Below are 18,934 nucleotides of genomic sequence, written 5' to 3'. Positions count from 1 at the left end.
CACTCTATTCCCTTGTCCAAATCGTTAATGAATGTATTGAATAATACAGGCCCCAGTACTGACCCTTGAGGCACTCCACTAGATACAGGCCTCCAACTGGACTCCGCCCCATTGACCACAATTCTCTGGCTTCTTTCCTTCAGCCAGTTCGCAGTCCACCTCACTACCTGATCATCCCAGACCACACTTCCTCAGTTTAGCTGTGAGGATGCTGTGGGAGACTGTGTCAAATGCTTTACTGAAGTCAAGGTAGACTACATCCACTGGTCTGCCATCATCCATCCACCTCGTTATGTCCTCATAAAAGTCAATGAGGTTGGTCAAGCCATGTTGACTGCCCCTAATGACTGTCTTATCCTGGATATGCCTTGAGACAGCACCAAGGATAAGTTGTTCCATCACTTTCCCAGGGATGGAGGTAAGGCTGACCAGTCTATAGTTACCTGGGTCCTCCTTCTTGCCCTTTTTGAAGACTGGAGTGACATTTGCTTTCCTCCAGTCCTCAGGCACCTCTCCTGTTTCCCAAGACTTGGCAAAGATGATGGAGAGTGGTCCAACAATGGCCTCAGAGATTTAGCACTCTCTACTGCAGTACAGTATCCTGATGCACACCCCACAGGTGTGTTCGGTGCCTGGGATGGCAGCAGAGCCCTGCCGCTATGCAGCTGGAGGATGTAAGGAGATGAGGACAAACTGGGCGACACAGCCACATCTGCGCAGCCCTCGGTGGGTGACTGCGCTGTGGTCCCCACTCTCCCCTGCAGACCTGTCTCTCCTCCTCCTGCCCAGGCACCGCGGTCCTGCCCGGCTCTGCCGTGGCCCTGCGCCGTGCGGAGACGGCCCGGGGCCCGGCGGCGCTCGGCGGGCAGGGCCGCGCTAGGCCGCGGGCACTGAGACGCCGCCGCAGGCCCGTGCCCGGCACCCCGCCCGGGCGGCCCCGGCCGCTCGGCAGGAGGCGGCCGCAGGCCCCGCCTCTCCCCGCAGGCTCCCCGGCGGAAAGCTGGGGCGGGCGGGGCCGCTCGCCGTCACGGGTCGCCGGAGCCATGAGCTCCCGCCGCAGCGAGAGCGACTGGCAGGGGCTGGTGAGCGAGGTGAGGCGGCGAGGCGGGTGACGGTAGCCGAGGGCTGGGGTGCCGGCCCTCCTGGCGTCGCCGGGGGAGAGGGGCGGGCGCGCCGGCCGGCTGGCCTCTCCGCCTCGGCCGGCTGCTGTCCCGCTCTTCGGGGAGACTCTGCCGAGGCACAGGGCACAGCCGGCGGGAGCGGGCCCTGGGCCGGGAGCGGAGCCTAACCCCGCGGCTGGCGCGCCAGCAGGTGCGGCCGGCGGGGCGGGGGGCGCTGAGCTGCAGCCGGGCGAGGCGGAGCTGCGCGGGAACGGCTGCCAGGTGGCACGGCCTCGCCGCCACCCGCCCTCGGGCCGCCGGCCCCTGCACGGCTGCGAAGCACCGGGAACCAGTGTCTGCCAACCTCTCTAGTGTACCAGCTGCCGGAAAGCCCGTTTCAGGTGCCCAGCCCGCTGTCGGGGCCGGGCACCGGGGGTCGGCTGAGGCCCGGGCTGACGGTGCTGCCGGCCGCAGGGAGGCCCAGCAAGTGGGCCGCTCTAACCGGTGCGCTCGTGTGGCAAATGCTTTGTTTTCTTAACTTGTCTCGAGTCATAAAGGAAAAGGTCTTGAGACCCATGGTGTTATGTGTGCAATGGGAGAAAAATCTTTAATAAGATAGGGGCTGTGAGCTTCAACAGGTAGAATGAGGATTTTCAGAATGCAAGGGTAGAAAACTGTATTATCTACTACATCCTCATTAAAAGTTCGTAATGTTTATAGGTACACATTTTTGTGTAGGATAAGTTACAAATTCAAAACAACTCGAGGTCAGTATAATTTAAAGGAATATCATCAAAGTCAAGCTGGTTTAATAGACGAAACTGTGAAGTGTGTAGTAGGTTGGCATGCTGGTTTTTACATTGCATTTTGCATTGCATTTATTCTGTATAACTAAAATAGCATTTTTATGTTTACAGCTAGCAAGCAAAACTTTTGTGCAAGTGGCTTGAGCCTAGATCAACCTGCCTGAATCTACTGTCCTGGAGTATGATGCACACTGGTGAATTCCTTCAATTTCAGGAGGTCTTTGCCTCTGTTATGTTATGTGAACATCACTTAAGGCCCTGACCTGTCAGAAAGATCCAGGAGTTCAGGATCCTGAACCTGTCACTTCTCCCCATTATTTCAGTGGGAGTTTGTGTGGGCCCAGATCCGTGCTAGTACACTATGTCCAGAATTGGAGTCTACCTGTGCACTCGGTAGCTGCAACCACACAAAATTGTTCAGAAGAAAGTAAAAAGTGTATTTTCAGTAGTATCCTAATCATGCAGCACTGCATCTGACCTCTCGTTTCCCAGATGAAGTTTTATTTGGGGGCAGGGGTGGTGCCACATGGCAGGGAAAGGTTAAGAGATAGAGACAGTTCCTGAGGTACGTTCAGTGGACATGTTGCTATTGTTTGCTTTAAAAAGTCATTTAGAATTACCTGAGAACTTTTTAACTTTTTATATAATTTAACCTAAAAACTTAATCCTGAAATTGAACACTTATTTCTGGTTTAAGGGTTTCTTGATTGCAGCGTTTAATGACTGCTAAGCTACATTCTTGCAAATACGTAAGCATACATATAATTTCTATTTTTCAGAAACAACTGGAGGCCTAGTGATTTATATTCCATTTTTCCTTCCTTTCTCTCTGTTCCCACAGCAGGCTTACAGCCTGTTTTTCTGCATGAAGTCTACAGTACATATGGCAGGGTAGAGGCTTCCCTCTTTTGCCTTCCTCTTCCTTTGGCTGTTGTGATTAACTTTGTGCAGTTAATCCATTAACTCCAACATCATCACGGATCTCTGAGAAGGTGGCTCTAATTTGTGGAGTAACTGGTAGTGTTTTTCCAGTTTACTGTATCCCTCAGTGGTACAGAGCTTCTCCAAGCCTCTTAGTTTCAATGTAATTTAAGTTCTCTTCCCTACCCATTTTGTAAGTGTTTTGAAGTGTTTTCAAAATAGGAGATAACACAGCATGAAAAGACATGGTTGCTCTAAACAAATACTCTCACATTGCTGATGCTTGACAGTTAAAATACAGAATGGGGTTCAAAATTTTGGTATAAAAGACCAGAAGCTGGTGGTTTCGGATCCGTGGTCACATTCTTTTTCATTTCCACAAGCTCAATCCTCTGAATTTGAAAGCTAGGAATGACTGAACTCATTGAAGCAACTGTAATGTTTTTAGAAGTCTGGTATTGCAGGTGTTAAGAAAAATGGTAAGATATATTTTTTGTCCTTATGTATACACACAAACACAGCTGTATATTTCTGTAGTTTGGCTTTTAATTCTTCATCAGAGAAAAAGAATGCTTGTTTTGTGTGTTGCAGTCTTTTTCTGTATTTACCCCCCTTTTGTTTTCCTTTTTGACTGCTGTTCAATTTCAGTGCCTTTTGCTCTGTACCATTTCACATACCTTTCTCTGCTTGTATTATGCTCATCACTAACTTCTTGACTGTTCTTTTGCCTCCATGTTTATGTATTTTTCCACTTATTCTACAGCCATTTGCCTTTCAGGCCTAGTGTGCACCTGGTACTCTTGAATAATCTCTGCACCACGTGTACCTTGAACATTCTTTAACTTTGAATAGGTTGACTAGGAAGGAATACTGGGACAAAGCCAACTTGGCAAATACTGAAGGAGCAGAAAGAGTCATAAGCTTGCAAACTGAATGCAAAAGAATAAACTTCAGGAGTGAGAATCCACCTAAATTTTTCCTGTCCTTAGCTGAGTTCAAGTGTTGATGGTGGATTAATATAAATAGAAAGCAAAGTACTGTGTTCAGTTGCCACATAATTTTTACTTGGAGTTTTGGTTTTTGTCTAACATTTACCTAGAAAGCAGTCACAGAAAGGTGGTTGTACTGTGTTTTTCAGTGAAGAGGACAGAATTCTTGAAAACAATTTTGGTCACCAAAACTTGGTTACAGAGTTTTGTTTGTTTGCTTTTAAGTGTTTTTAAATGTCTGTACTTACTTCTCAGCCTGAGAGCCATGCTTATGGATATGCTAAGCTGTTGACTTTTACAAACTCATGTGAGTCAACTCCTTAGTGGCTCAGTTTTCCAGTCTCTGTGAGGGAGATGAGACATAACTAAATGCTATGGATATGAATGAAAAGCATGATTTATGAAGTTTGTTTGAGAGTAGTTGGGGGCTTCGTTTTGAAAGGTTGTAGAAGCTTCCAACTCTTTATGTTCTGCTGTGGAGAAGGGCGGGATTTCAGTTTTTGCCTGAATTCCATTTTAGTCTGTTTTGAAATCATTTGATCTAAGGATGATGGCAGAATCAGTGGTGGAGAAAGGAGTAGGTGATAGCCTGATCTTGGGGTGATGGGATGAGTTGAACAATACTGGGAGATTATGTGTGGTAGAGAAAAAACACTTTTAAATCATCTGCAAGATCACCTCTGCCCTTGCTTCAGAGATCTGGCTTCTGTGAGTTCGGTCTCCTTTCTGCTGAAGTCTGTGAGTGTGCTTCCATTCACTTCATTAGGAGTTGGCACTAGTCCTAATTTAATACTCCTTGGAGAACGTGTACTTTTGGCAGTGTTTTCTACTGGGAGCAAGAAAGGTTTCCTAGGAAACCCGTAAGACTACAGTGGTTGTCTTCCGTCCTTTCTGCTAGCTTCTCCCTCAGATTTGCCAGCTTCTGGAATTAAATCCAATGTCAAAAGGCCTCTCTTTTCCTTGTCAACTCCTACACATTAGAGCATTCACTGTATGCTATTTACAGCTACGCATATGTGACTGTACCTCCTAAAATTAGTTTGAAGAAATTTAGTCTCCATTTAATTTGTCATTCTCAGGAGGCTATTTCTTGATTAATAACTGTATATGATCTTTGGCACCACAGAGGGAAGTTATATGCTTTATATGCTTGTGCTCTTGAGCTTCCTTGCCTAGTAATTACCAACTGAAATTTGGAGAAGGAGTTCTGGGCAATTATTTATCAAATGTGTTACTACTGAGCAGTAGTTCTAGTTGAAATAGTTGAATGTTCAGACATGAATTCTAAATGAGAGTGAGAAACCTAACCTACTTGGACTTGGCAGAGAATGCCTTTCCCAATGCTTGCACTTTTTTTTTTTTATGTGGACAAGAGAGAACAGGAAGGAAAATTAGTTTATAATATCTCTCTAACTTTCTGTCTCGTTGCTTTTTCAAACAGAGCGTGAAATGTAATTCACCAAACCTCTATAAGGGAACCCAATAGGCTTTGGAGCCACTAATTTCAGAGCTTTTCTAAATGCAGGCAAATGCCAGTGGCTGTAGGGAAGAACAAAGTGGAGTGGATGCTCTGAGATCCCCAGGTGATTGAGTCGACATCGTAATGGCTCTGCCATTTGGAAGAGGAAATGGAAATACTAAACGAGCTGGCAATGTGGCTTACTGCTCTCCAAAGTTCTTGGGAGCTTTGGCAGAGGTGCTACAGAGACCTGTGTGCTAGGCTTTCAGGCAGTAAAACAAGTGTTTGCTTCTCATGTTTCCGTGTTCCAGGCTGTACTAAGATACCACAGGGATGCTGAGGAACAAACACAGATAAAATAATGATGTAATCTGATGCACAACATGCAAAACTTCTAAGGACTGGGCCATGTTGCAAACTAGTGTTATTTTGACTAATCAAATTGAATGATAGTAATTCCTAAATGACTAGTGAAGATGATGTGGTATAATATTGTCATCAAGACAAGATGTGGTGCTCTGGGGAGCTGTGTGTATCACTCATGTCATCGGTGAATGACAGCAGCCTGCTCTGTATTTCAGCAGTCAGGAGGCAGCTGGTGACGCAAGCGCTGGGCAGCAGGAAAAGCAGAGGTGATATTGCGGAATAAAATCAAGGGCACTGCGTTGTCTGAGGTTTTATCGGAGATGAGGACATGAGATGGCAGGCGAATAACCAGTAGTTATGTATTTCTCTGGGTTTGAGTGCTTGACTCTTTCAGATGGGTTGAACAGTTTAACCTCAAGCCAAGGGCAGCAACATTACTGAAATGCCGTCAACAAACACCTCGAGTAGTGACGTTGCAAAGCATTTGGGGACTCTGCAGTTTGACATTTCCACAACATAATTGCCTCCAAGAGTACTGTGACGAGAAGTTGGATAAAACTTCAGGCAGTTCAATAGCAGCTGGATTAGTTGTCTAAAAAGTGGTGAGTAGAGGTCATGGTTTCTCTGAGAGCATGGGGGACAATTGGTTTCCAGGCCCATGTACAATGTGGTGGTCCATCGGCATTCTGGAGGACACCAGGTCCTGGAGTGTTGAGGGAACATGGAAAATGTTCCATGGTAATTCCAAAGCACGGTTTGAAGATCTCTGCTTTTACCCTCAGAAAATTAGATATTTTCCTTCTTGTCACTAATTGCCATTAAGTACCCAAATATAGGCCAGTAATTTGTACAAATTTAAAATAAATAATTTTGTGATAGGAATTCAGTGTTTGTTGGTTTAAAAAAAGAAAGTCTAAAACCTTGACAGTGTTCCAGCTTCATCAGATTATTAGACCATGTCTACGGTGTCGTTAATGAGATCTATCCAGATTTGTCAGTAAAAATAGCAATGGACAAATAGTAAATGTTCAACCTAGAGAGTCACCTTGGAGCAGTTACACTCTCCTGTAATGTCAGTCTCTTTTTACTCAATTTCACTAAAGTAGTTATCTGGCTGTAAAGCAGTTCAGGCAGTAATGTAGGATGTCATATATATTCCTTTAATTATTATGATCTTTCTTGTAGCAATTATAATTTGCTTTATTGCAGATAACAGTGAATTGGTAGATAAAAGTCACTAGACAGATATGAAAAGTTGTTCCTCATAGCTGTTAGATTGAAAGTATAGCAACTGATTCTTGGTTAACTTTGTTTTTTAAATTCAAAGATTGTCTTTTGTTTTCTTAAATTGATGTTCCAAAATAGTAAGCATATTTTGTATTAACTAGTGCACAATAGGATTCACTTATTTGTCTCACTGATAGTCAGTGTGTGAGATGTATGCTTTCTTTCGATTGCAGAGGAAGAAATATCTGTATGAATGCCATAAGCATCTATTGAATGCTCTTTCTCCAACTATATGAGAACATTTTCCTTATTGCTTGCATTGCTCCAAAAAGGCTGTTAAGCTCCTATGTTCCTTGTGACAGCACACCAGTTCATTTGCTCATATGTGGGAAATTGTTGGTGGGACTCAGTTGTTTCTGTGGGTAGAATTGGTTTCTGGTGTACAGTTGTTAGGTCAGTTTATGGCCATGATCAGTACTTTTTTTAACATTCAGAAGCGTATCTGTTGAATAACCTGTTTGTGGTCTGTCTTTGTATAATTTGGTTTTCCTTCAAAAATGGTAACAGGAATTGGAAACACAGATCTCTTGAATAATCAAATCCCACAGAAATGCTGTGGCTTTATTGTTTCTTGTGCCATATACCCATGGAAACAGATTGCCTTACAACATTAACATTTTTATCCCATTTATTTGGGAAAGTAAATTTATGCAAAAGGCAAAAATAGCTTCAAAAACTCTTCTAGGTGGTCACTTTCATAGTAAAATCCAAACAGTAAGTTGATGAAAGATGCCAAGCCCCTTCCTTCTGTATGCCACACCATCAGTATATAATTCATGAAGTTAAAATATACTTTAAACTTTTCATTTGTACTTTAATTTTTTTATTTAGAGCCTGAATACAACTGTCCCCACAATCTGTTTATGGTTCATTATCCTCAACCCGATCGATGATGGAGAATTCCCATGTGCTGCTGTGAAAGGTGATGCCTTCTTTTGTGCTTTGAGGGTGTCCTTTGTGGAGAGCTGTGACTCATGGCAGAAACAAGATTTGTTTAGCGCTAGGTCTGCGTTTCCTGCCTGATAAGTATTATTTTTACAGCTTTATCCACATGCTCTGGTTGCTTCCGACTCTTTTGTATGCTGTTTTGTATTCCAGCACTTGTGGCAGGGCCCAGAGATACCTGCTGGTGATGTGGGTGTCCTAAGGTGACATGTTTAGCGTTGCTCCCTCCCACTGTGCACATTGTACAGGCTGCTCTGCTCCACCAAGGCATTGGCTGGGTGGGCCAATTTCGTTCTTCCTGGAGGTTAAAGGAACACGACAGGCTACTTGCTTCAGGAGTTTGGGCTATTGAGGTTTATTTGTTGTTTGATGAGGGGTTAGTTTGGTTTTGGTTTCTTTTTTAAGTGATTGCGAGGTTTGCTTTTACAAATTTTTGTTTGCAGTAGCTATATCAGATTGTTAGTATTTAAAAACAATTTAGTGAAGGCATATTTTAGAATTGACTAAGACATGAGATTAAACTGGAAAGAAGAAGAGAGATACTTCACTGTAAGGGAAGGAATTATTTTATCAAGTTTGAAGCAGGTTTACCATGTCACTATAATCACTTGCTGACAATATTAAAGTTTAGCTTCTGATAGTTTTCAGTGCTTTGTCAGGGGACTTGACATTTGTGTTAGGTATCAATAAGGACATAAGTACATAGGTGCAGTTGCCTTAGTAAAGTTGACGCCAAGGCATCATAATCCAGAAAATTTATGGCAGGATTTCAACTTCAGTGTTGCCAGAAATAAAATTAATCCAAGGTGGAAGTGTCCTTTTTGTGAGTTGAAATCCTTCTTGGAATTGTTTTTCTCATTCCCTCCCCACTTTTTTGCAACTAAGCATTTACCATTTTTGGAAAATGTTGGCTGTACTAATATACCAGACCTGCTTTCCCTTTCTCATTGACTTGAAATTGAGGTTAACAAAGTCAATTCCAAGCAAGGCGTACATACAAGTAATGATTTTTGTCCTGAAGAACAGCACGGACTTCAACAGTATGGAAGTGCTGATGCTTTGTGCAAGAGCCCATAATGACAAAGTATTCTTGTCAGGGTATATAATGAAACTATAAATTGTTTTCATGACCGCCGTGATATTTGCTCTCTTGCAGAGCACCTTTAGAAGGTATTTAGTGGCACATCTTATGTGAGTAACGTCAGAAATAGAAATACATGGTTTAGCATGAGAAGTGTCAAGTGATGGGTAAGACGAATCTGCTGACTGAACATCACATTAGGTGTAAAAAGTTGCCTGAAACTTCTGCTAGGTAACACTCAGCCAGTGCAGGACGGATGGCATAATCGGTACTCGCTCTTCCTCTCAGTGGAGAAGGGCAATGAAGCAGATCAGACTGATGCAGCACAGCTCAGATTTGCTAGTCCTGCTTTGCTTTGTGCTGGAGCCCCCCACATAAGAGGCCGTGTCTGGAGGGGAAGACTCACCTCTGCCTTCCCTCCTCCCGTGCAGGTGCTTGCAATATTCCTGCATTATTTCCTGTACTTCACTCAACAAGCAAGTGCATATAGTATCACAGCTAAATTAGTTCATTTTACTTGTGCTGATAGGGTATCGCACTGTAATTGTTTCAGACTCAAGGTACATTCTGCTGTATCATGGTCCTCTTCCCCTGTCCAGGTGGGAGGCTGAGCACAAGGACATTGCTGGTAATGGGAGGAGGGAAGGAGAATGAGGTGGGAATTGCTGGTTGCAAACTGAGAGCTGGGTATTGTGGACACAAGTAGAAAGGGAGTTTGCAAAGGCTGCTTCTTTCCAGCAGCCTTCTCAGGGCTGTGGGTCAAGTTGTGAGGTTCCTCATACTGTTACATATGAGGAAAATGAGGAGAAACTCAAATTCCTGAATTTTCTAATCCATAGCGGTCAGGTGAGTGTGTGGCCTTACAAATGCATTTCAGGCTTCTGATACAACAGATTGCTTTCCTGTGATTGTTCTTAATAAGCTAAGACAACATGTGACAGACTTTGATCTTGTACACACTCTTTCTCCATATTTTCAGAGAAAAACTTGAGCAGGGCTGGCTGGGATAGAAATGGCTTGTTCCAGTTATGTTTTATTTTCTCTTCTGCAGTATCTGGTGTGTAAAAGGAAGCTTGAAAGTAAAAAGGAGGCATTGCTAATCCTTTCCAAAGAGCTGGACACCTGTCAACAAGAAAGAGACCAGTACAAGCTTATGGCCAACCAGTTGCGGGAACGACACCAGTCTCTGAAAAAGAAGTATCGAGAGCTGATTGTAGGTTGTTCTTTATGAATACTGTATAATTGGGGAACAAGAATCAACCTCCAAAAAAATCAAAAGGAGTCCATAATCAGTAGTGTAAAAATGTTTAGGTACTTGTTTGCAGTAGTCCTGCAGTTGTACAGCCCTGATCATATTATTACTCATTTGTTCCACCTTGATGAGGTAGTGCCTGTTATATAAGACACAGAAAGACAGTGCATGCTCTGAGGAAATTAGTTTCAGTCATGATTTCATTTAAAAACTGACTGCAGTATTATTATTCCACAGCAACTTAATGTACCATTATGAAAAATAATGCAACATAAATTTGTAATGACCTGCTGTTCTACAGACAAAAACAAATCTTCAGCCTTTGACAATTTTTTGAGAAGAAACTATTAACCAAGTTATTAACCAAGATATAGTATTTTAGAAAGAAGTTTGATAACATTGAGTTTAAATATGTGTTTTAAAATTTGATCCACAAACTTATGTAGTTGCTGGCTTCAGAAGTAAGTTGCCAATAAAATATGTCTGTTTATTTGTAGGATGGAGATCCATCTCTTCCGCCTGAAAAGAGGAAGCAGGTAGGATATATTTTTCAGTTGGCATTATTTATCTGCTGCAAAACTACTTTGCAAAACTGTGAAAATATAAACTAAGAAATCTGGTAAAAAGCGAACATTTCTGTCTGTTCAAAAACTGTCTTTAAACTGTGGCGTCTTGTGCTTTTGTCTAAACATGTTTCACTCTGAAATATCTGAACTATCATTAATTAGAATATGTGGCTATTACTTTTATCTTCACCTGAGACTGAAATTTGTCAGTGTACAGAGACTTTAGATTGTTCTTGTTGTTTATCCTTCTTGTATTGAGTCCTAAAATGGGTTTGTGACAGTACTTCTCAGACTTAAAAGCAATTTGGGAATGCATTGTCTGCATCCCACAGTTGTTAATTTATTGTTGTGAGTACTGGTTTCCATTAGGCACTCTCCCAGATTACTTGGGCTCTATGACTTATAAATGGTAAGAACAACGGTAATTGCATTTTATGGTTCCCCTGAAAAACTTTTTGCTTGCTCACTTCTTTTTTTTTTCTCCCCCAGAGATCCATGCAGTGTGTCCCTGTTACAGAGTGTTGGTTGTCACATCTTAAAATTATTTTAATTTTTAGGGAAAAACAGCACCCAAATACAAGGTGTGAGCAGGAGGAGGAAAATCAAACACTTCAAAAAGAAGTGTTGCTGTAATTGCTAGTCCGGAAAGTCTTTTAACCATGTTTAAAACATGGTTATTGCATTCTCTTAATGGGTCAGAAGTTTTATTCATCATCCTTTCCCTGAGAGTTTGCATGTTGTTATTGCTGTTTTTTCGAAAGTTTAAGGGCTTAGGGTTTTGGTTGTTCTAAACTAAGCTTTCAGGGCGATATATTTACTCCTTCAGGTACTTAAATAGCTGCCAACAAGTCAGTAGCTCAGTGTAGAATCATTTAACTTCCTCATTACTGTGCATAATTTATTTGAAATTCTGTTATTTCAACGGAGTTCTATCAGAAGTTTATAACCAGATATATGTTTGTGCATTCTGATTGCTAAAATTGAAGCTGAAGAATATACAATTAAAGGGAACACAAAAAATGCGGTATATGGGTCATTACAGAGATAGGTAGGAAGGGAGGTTTTCCATGCCATGGCTGTTGTTGTAATTCTTCTTCTGTCTTTCAAAACAAATAAATATTACATTTGTTTCTAAAATACTAACAAAATTTAGTCTAAATTCAGAAGCTGCAATTATAGTAAGTTTTGGCAAATCTTGCCATGGTAAATGCCTGGAAAGGCATTTAATGATCTAGCTAGGAGTCTTTTTTTCTGAGGAAGTTATGTATTCATCCTAGGTAACAGTGAAGGAAAGAAAATCTTGTTCTCAGATGGGGTCATATATGGGTCTCCCCGAAGGACAATATGTACCTTGCAGTAGCTGTTAGTGCACGTTCTCCTGAGAAGTGTGTCTGTAGCATACAAGGTGGGTAATCTGGAGTAGTTAGGGCAGCCTTTCTAAAGCTTTGAGAAATGCATTGAAGAATAATAAAATAAAATGATGAATATTTTTCCGTTATTACTTTATGTACATTTCTTGGCATTTTCTCATCTAAGAAAGAGTGAAGTTCGGTGTGCACTTTAGGACTTTTTCCAGCCCTTTTTTTGCTCAGAAGCCTGTTGCAAACTGGGAGAAGTTTGTGACCTCAGTCACTTTACAAAAACAGAGGTCCAGATCCTGTAATGAATTTTGTATGACTCAGAAGTGCATTTTCTTCTCATGGTCAGAAATGAGATGAGAACGTGACATGCTGAACCATTTGCTATCTGTTACATTTCTTTACTGCAACGGAGAAATTATTGTTGAAATTGCAATCTAGAACCTTAAATATAATAGGTGGGTTGGGATTCTACTTTCTTCTCCTTCATCTCTTAATTTTTCACCTTTATTATCAACTATGCTTTGTGGCTTCTTAAAATATGTTGTTTTCCATACTGTGCATTTGCTATCTGTTACATTTCTTTACTGCAACGGAGAAATTATTGTTGAAATTGCAATCTAGAACCTTAAATATAATAGGTGGGTTGGGATTGCTACTTTCTTCTCCTTCATCTCTTAATTTTTCACCTTTATTATCAACTATGCTTTGTGGCTTCTTAAAATATGTTGTTTTCCATACTGTGCATTCCCTCCCTGTTTGGCAATGAGGAGTTTTCATGTTTTAATGTGGAAATACCACGTAACCAGGCAGTTTCTGTCAGCAAGCAGTTAGCTCAGAATGTGTTTTTGTAAAACTGGTGTGATTTAAAGGTACCTTAATGGGCAGTGCTCTGCACCATTTTCCCTCTCGGAGCTGTGTGTACAGTGGTGCACATCTCTGACACAATCCGAAAATTGTTCCATGCGTATCATCTTCTGACAACCAACAAAAGCAGGAAATAAACTGTGCTGCTGAAATCTCTTTTCATGCAGTAGGTGTTTTTAACATTAGTGTTGTTATCACAGCCTGTGAGCTTTCAGTGCTTTTCTGGCCCCTCTTACCAAACAGGCACAATTAAATGCCACAGTTGAAGGTAGTTTATGATGTCATGTGGTCTCAGGTGTAACGTAGTTTTTGGAAATGTAGTGGAGGGGTGAAATGTTTCAAGAGGACAGGAATAATGAAGAGCTGATGTTAAAATTCACCAGAGATGGTAAACAATAGACACTCCCAATTTTGAAAGGCATGTTTAAATGTTGCTCTGTCTACAGAGCCTCTGCTTCGCATCCTGTGTAAGTAGAAGTTCTACCATTCTGCTGTGGAATACATTTATATGTCTTTGCTGTGACACAGAACATTATAATCACATTGGCAAACAAATACTGGATATCTGTTGGGCAGTGTTGCCATGCTGGGAAACTTGAAGAAAAAATAATGATGGGATTTCTATCTTGGTTTGTACTAACTATTGTTTTCATCTACATCGCTTAAATTTTCAGTATAACTTCAGTTTAGGAGGAGTTTTGTCATCGAAATAACAGATCAGTGAATCCTTTGACCTTCTATAGGAAATTTAAGCTCTTTTAATACAAATGAGATGCTTTGAATAAAGAAGGGTGAAATGAAATGCATGGTTGGGAAAATGACTGTGCTGGGCCACAGTCCTAAATATGCCTTGCTTAATTTGATCTCAGTGAGACCACTCAGTTGGAGTTAATGGATTTGCAGTGGAACTGTGTGTCAAGAACAAAGCTGCAACACATATGTTCATTGGCAAGGGCTTATATTTGTATTTTAAATGTATGACAAATCTTGATATCAACTAGTCCAATCTACCTGCTCAAGCAGGGCCATCTAGAGCAGGTATCCCAGGACTGTGACCAGTCAGATTTTGAACATGTGCAAGGATGGAGACTCTGCAGCCTCTCTGGGCAACCTGTTCCAGTGTTTGACCACTCACAGTAAAAAAGGGTTGGTTTTTTGTGTGTGTGTGTATGTTCAGATACCTGCAGGTATTGGAGTGACTAAAGTCCCTCATGAAGATCATGGCCTGTGAACATGAAATGTCTTCCAGTTGTGTGAAGAAGGGCTCATCTAGGACTTCTTCCTCATCAGGATATCTATAGCAGATACCTAATGTAAGAGCATCCGTGTTGGTCTGCCTGCTAATCTTGACCCAGAAGCTCTTAAGTGACTCCTGAGCTGTCCCAAGGCAGAGCTCCATGCATTCCAGCTGCTCTCTCGCATAAAGGACAACAGCCCATCCCACCTTCCCAGATATCCTTCCTAAAGAGCCTGGATCCCTCCATTGCAGCACTCCAGTCATGTGAGGTTTCCCACCGTTTCTGCATAATCCCAGTCGGATTGTAATCCCGTAACCACACACAGACTTCAAACTCTTCCCCATGCTGTGTGTGTGTTGAAGGCCTCTGAGGGGCATCCAAGTGTGCCAGTTCTGCCATACAGGCTTGAGAGCTTTCCCCACGAGGCTGTCCCGCAGGCACTTCTGTCTACACATGCCTGTGCTCAAAGGGATTGTGCTTCAGCTCAGTTGTTTCATGAATTGCTATGTCCCTTCTCGTCCCATCATCCCACGTTCTTGGCTTACCTACCCTAGCCCCAACCTCCTTGTTTCCTCCTCCATCATTTTTAGTTTTAAAGCTCTCCCTAAGAAGCTGGCCAGCCTATTGGCAAAGATACTTTTGCCTCATGTAGTCTAGTGTATCCTGTGTCTTCCAAATAGCTGTTGAGCCTTTGAAAGGATCCCATGGCCATAGAACCCTCTATGAGGCTCCTAATAATGAGCCTCATAATATCATGATGACATAGTCCTAGTAGAGAGTCCAGCTTGATAGTTACGGTTTTTGCCAGGCAAAAAGTTTAATCAGACAGCCTGCGTGCATCTTCCCTGCAGGTCGTGGTCCTTAACTCTGTTATTGTTTCCTGTTGGTGTCCCAAGGTGATTTGTCTAAGCCAAGACTTTGGTTTGGTGATCATTGACATCACAGCAGCGTGCTACCCACTCACCAAGATACTGGTCAGTCAGCTTGATGTCTGCTAATGAATAAATTCACGAGCCTGGCATTTTGGGGCAAGTAGAGCATCAGATGGACTGGAGGCTCCAGGCAGGACCATGTTCTGACATAGCACAAGTGGACCCATTTTGATCCCTTTCATTTCCGCTTCTACTGTAATGTACTCAGATGTCACAATTCACTTTTGAAACAAATTTCAGGGATTACTTTATGACTGTTTTTGACATCATCAGAAAAAATGACTGGTGTGACTATTTCTTGTTAATGAATTCTGGAGGTTTTGCTAGACTGTGCTAAGGTGCAAAAGCTGCCTTCAGAGTCCTGTGGGATAAAATCTTCAGATAAAGTGCACTGCAGGGTAAGCAATCATTTTGTATTTGTATCACAAGGGTGCTGTGAAGATAGATGTGATTTTCTCCTCTCTTCAGAGGGTTTGAAGATGAAAAACATTATACATGTGCCAAACTGAGGCCTGTGTGCTTTGCTGTGGTTTGTAGGTGCATGTGTTTGATTTCCATAGTGTGAGGTAGCAGATGGAAATCAGTGTGATCGTTTGCTGTGGCAACGCATCAGAGTAGTATTCCCATGGATTTCAAAATGTGCCTGTGCAAGAGCACAGCCAGTGGAGAGATTTTGGTTTGTGCGCACTGGAATTTGCTGTCCTGTTGATAGGAGCAGGTGACAGTATGCAAAAGCTAGAGCTTCCTAGCCACGCTAGGAGTCAGGTTTTGTGAAGTGACGCTGTTGTTTCTTCAACAGGTAGGTTCTGCAGTAAACTTGAGGCTAGCAGAGATGAAATGTTGATTCTAATAAATGTGATAGTCCCTCTTTAAAATTTGAAGTGCTGTTCTGACCTGATGTGTACAATGTCCTTTCCTATGATTGCTTTTGGTGGAATGAGAGATACTTTTCCACACCCTTGCACCTGTATATTCTTGATAAATATTCATTCACTCAAAATGTGTAAGGGATTTTAATTCCTTTTGTGCATTATCTCAAAGCTTAAGTTGTCCTTACGATCTCAAAGCAGCTAAAATATTTCTGCTAAAACAAGCCAATGAAACCATCTTTTCTTCTATCCTAGTATAGTAGTCCTCGTATAAGTACAAGTTAATAATTTCTCTTCGACTGTGTTAATCTATTGTGAACAAAAGCTTGAAACCTATATGAAGTATGGAGGGACTGAAGTACCTTATTGAACCTTCACAGTGAAGGAATTTCTACCAAGTAACTTCCCATGATAACTGGTAGCTGATACTGATAATCTCAGTTACCACTTATGGTATATGTGAACAAGTTGCTTTGCAAAAACTGGCCTCCTAAAGGAGTCTGTAGTTGATGCTGACCCTGTTTTGTTCGTCAGCCTTTGGCAAGTGTTTTAGATCTGGCTGGGTGGTGTTTGGTACAACACTAAGCTAATACACAGAAGACTGGTTGAAAAGGAGGGGAAAAATATTAATTTTCTATGTGTGCTGCTAAAATGGCTTTTTGGTTCTATTAATTGGCTCTATAAAATTCTGATTGCTGAGTGTCCTGAGTGGTGTCCTTCTGTGGTGGGATTCCTGCCGACTTCTCAGAGCAGCATGTACTCGGACAGGGAAAGGATTTTCTTCTCCTGTTTTGTGTCAAGTGACTGCTTGGCAAGGCTTTGATTTTTGCTGTTGTTTTTCTGCAGGGAAATATGACCCATGTTAAGTGTATTTTGTTTAGTATGCCCAGGACCTATAATTTCAGGAGTCTTCTCTAACTGTTTTTTCAAATAAAAGAGAAAAATACAATAATTTTTGCTCTTTATTGTAAGGAAGCTAGTGCTAGGGTAGATCAGCAGTTCTGCCGCGGAGTGAACAGTGGTAGTTGGTAAGCACAGCAGGTTTTTCTGTATTAATTCAGCCATTGCAATCATCTGAGTGCATTGAAGGAGAAACCGCAATTGAATTTGCCATCAGTCACACCCATCAAGTGTGCTTAATGTTTCATCAAACTTTTCTTTCTGCCGGCCCTGTAATTCAGTGTTCTTCTTTGTTTAAAGGTGTGGCTGAAAGAAACACAAAAGACTGTAAACTGCAGTATAGAAATGCTTGTTTGTATTTTAAAAATATCTTGAAAATAGAAAAGTGTGTTGGAAGTTTCTCCATCTCTCCCCTTACCAAATTACTTTTTCGGGCAGTATCTAAAGGCAGAAAGACCTTCTTTTAAATACTTTTTTGTGTGTGTCAGATAAGATTTATGTGCAACAGAATTGAGAGCTATATTAAAGACTGTGTTACTATCCATCATTTTTAAAGTGGTGTGAAGAAAAATAACACTGTGTGGATGTGTGGCTAGTTTTGCAAAATTGTTACAGGAGACAAATTCAAATGTGCACAATGGCAGGGATGACTATTTGGAGTTACTGTTTTGTTGGGGGTTATAATGCTTGGTTTTTTTTCCTTCTTGGGTCATCGGTCAGTGGTGAGCAAAGATCTGTCACTGTCTGACAGGTATTCACTGACTTATGTTAATCAATATTTATAGGTATTTTTGTCAGTAGTTTCAGTTGCTCATCTGTAGCTAAAAGTAAGGCTCTTTTCCACCTTCTATCCCCAAAACATTCTCGCAAGTTTTTGCAAAATCTACGTGGAAAAGGATGAGGTCTGTGATCCCACCCCATTGCATCTTTCACACTCTGGTCTGTTTGGATTTGTGGTGCTTTTTTTCCCCAATATAGTAACAGTAGGCACTTCCCACTTGGTGCTCTCACATCAATCTTTTTCACCTTTCATCTTGCCTTCTAGTGGGATCATTGTAAATGGTTGCTCATTCTTTTTGTTAGAGGAAAAAGGAATGTGGAGACACTTTCTCATGTCTCTGGGGGTTTGGGCTGTGCTCGCTCTGTACATGCACACTTCCTCGTGCCAGAGGGATGTAAAACAAAGAGCTTGTCATGCTGCGGAGCCTCGAGAATACCTGCTGGAAACCGAACATCACCAGAGGTGGACGGAGCTCCAGAAAGATTCCTTGATACTACAGTCAATTAGAGGCTTGAGTGAAGCACTCTCTGTTATTTAGTATTACAAATAGCTGCACTGAGAGGGGGTAGGAGGTACAAACACTTTCCACTCCTGGGGCTTGTTGCAGAGACACGACAAGGCCGCAGAAAGGGACAGACCTCGGTGTCATTCCCTCCCATTACCCAGAGCTCAGACATCTCTCTTCATTGGTACTTTGGAGTCAGCGCTGAATAGTGTGAGCGAAGGAAGTGAAGTCTCTGGCAGATACAGGAGCCTTTCTAAGGCTTCACCTGGAGTCAGAAGAAACTGTTGAAGAAATTGAATTTAGGGAAGTTGAATTTGACCAACTTTCAGGGAGTTGTTCTGTGTTGCACAGGTAAATTATAGGGGCGTTATTGTCTGCTGAAGTAACTTATCTTAAATTTCTAAGTGAATTCTGTGTTTGTTCTATGAATATTGAGAGGAAGTTGCCAGGTGAAAAAATGAATCGCCTTTCTCCTTGCATAGATTTCTCCCCTTTCTTCAAAAAATACATTCCTACAGGTTCACAAAGCCAGTCCTCCATTGTTAGTTTTATCATCTTTCAACCATATGGTATGTTTTCTTATATATGCCAAAGAAATGGTACCAAGTCCAGGTGTTGTTCCACATATCCTCTTGGCTGGCTCTCTTTAAGCCCAGTAGAGCACTTTTGAAAATCAAATATTTCTCCTTCTGTCCACATTTAACCAAGAGCT

The 18,934-nt window shown here is 41.8% G+C and overlaps 1 protein-coding gene across 9 annotated transcripts in view; it reads left to right on the top strand.

Moving 5' to 3' along the window:
- The first annotated feature begins 966 nt into the window (after positions 1–966).
- CCDC149 (coiled-coil domain containing 149) overlaps positions 967–18,934 on the top strand; it is a 51,969-nt gene continuing 34,001 nt past the window's right edge. For 3 of the 9 annotated variants that reach the window (XM_065836985.2, XM_065836987.2, XM_065836984.2), the window contains exons 1-3: positions 967–1,091; positions 10,006–10,167; positions 10,704–10,742. In XM_065836985.2, the coding sequence (XP_065693057.1) occupies positions 1,044–1,091; positions 10,006–10,167; positions 10,704–10,742 (249 nt within the window). In that variant the 5' untranslated portion in view covers positions 967–1,043. Of the gene's footprint in view, positions 1,092–2,017; positions 2,124–2,158; positions 6,244–7,759; positions 7,851–10,005; positions 10,168–10,703; positions 10,743–18,934 lie in introns of those variants that run through there. The other 6 variants (XM_071807367.1, XM_071807368.1, XM_071807365.1 and 3 more) reach the window with 6 other exon arrangements.

The sequence above is a fragment of the Patagioenas fasciata genome, chromosome 4, assembly GCF_037038585.1.
Source record: "Patagioenas fasciata isolate bPatFas1 chromosome 4, bPatFas1.hap1, whole genome shotgun sequence".
NCBI lineage: Eukaryota > Metazoa > Chordata > Aves > Columbiformes > Columbidae > Patagioenas > Patagioenas fasciata.
Note: the sequence above shows the minus strand (reverse complement) of the source record. Positions and strands in the feature narration are given on the sequence as shown.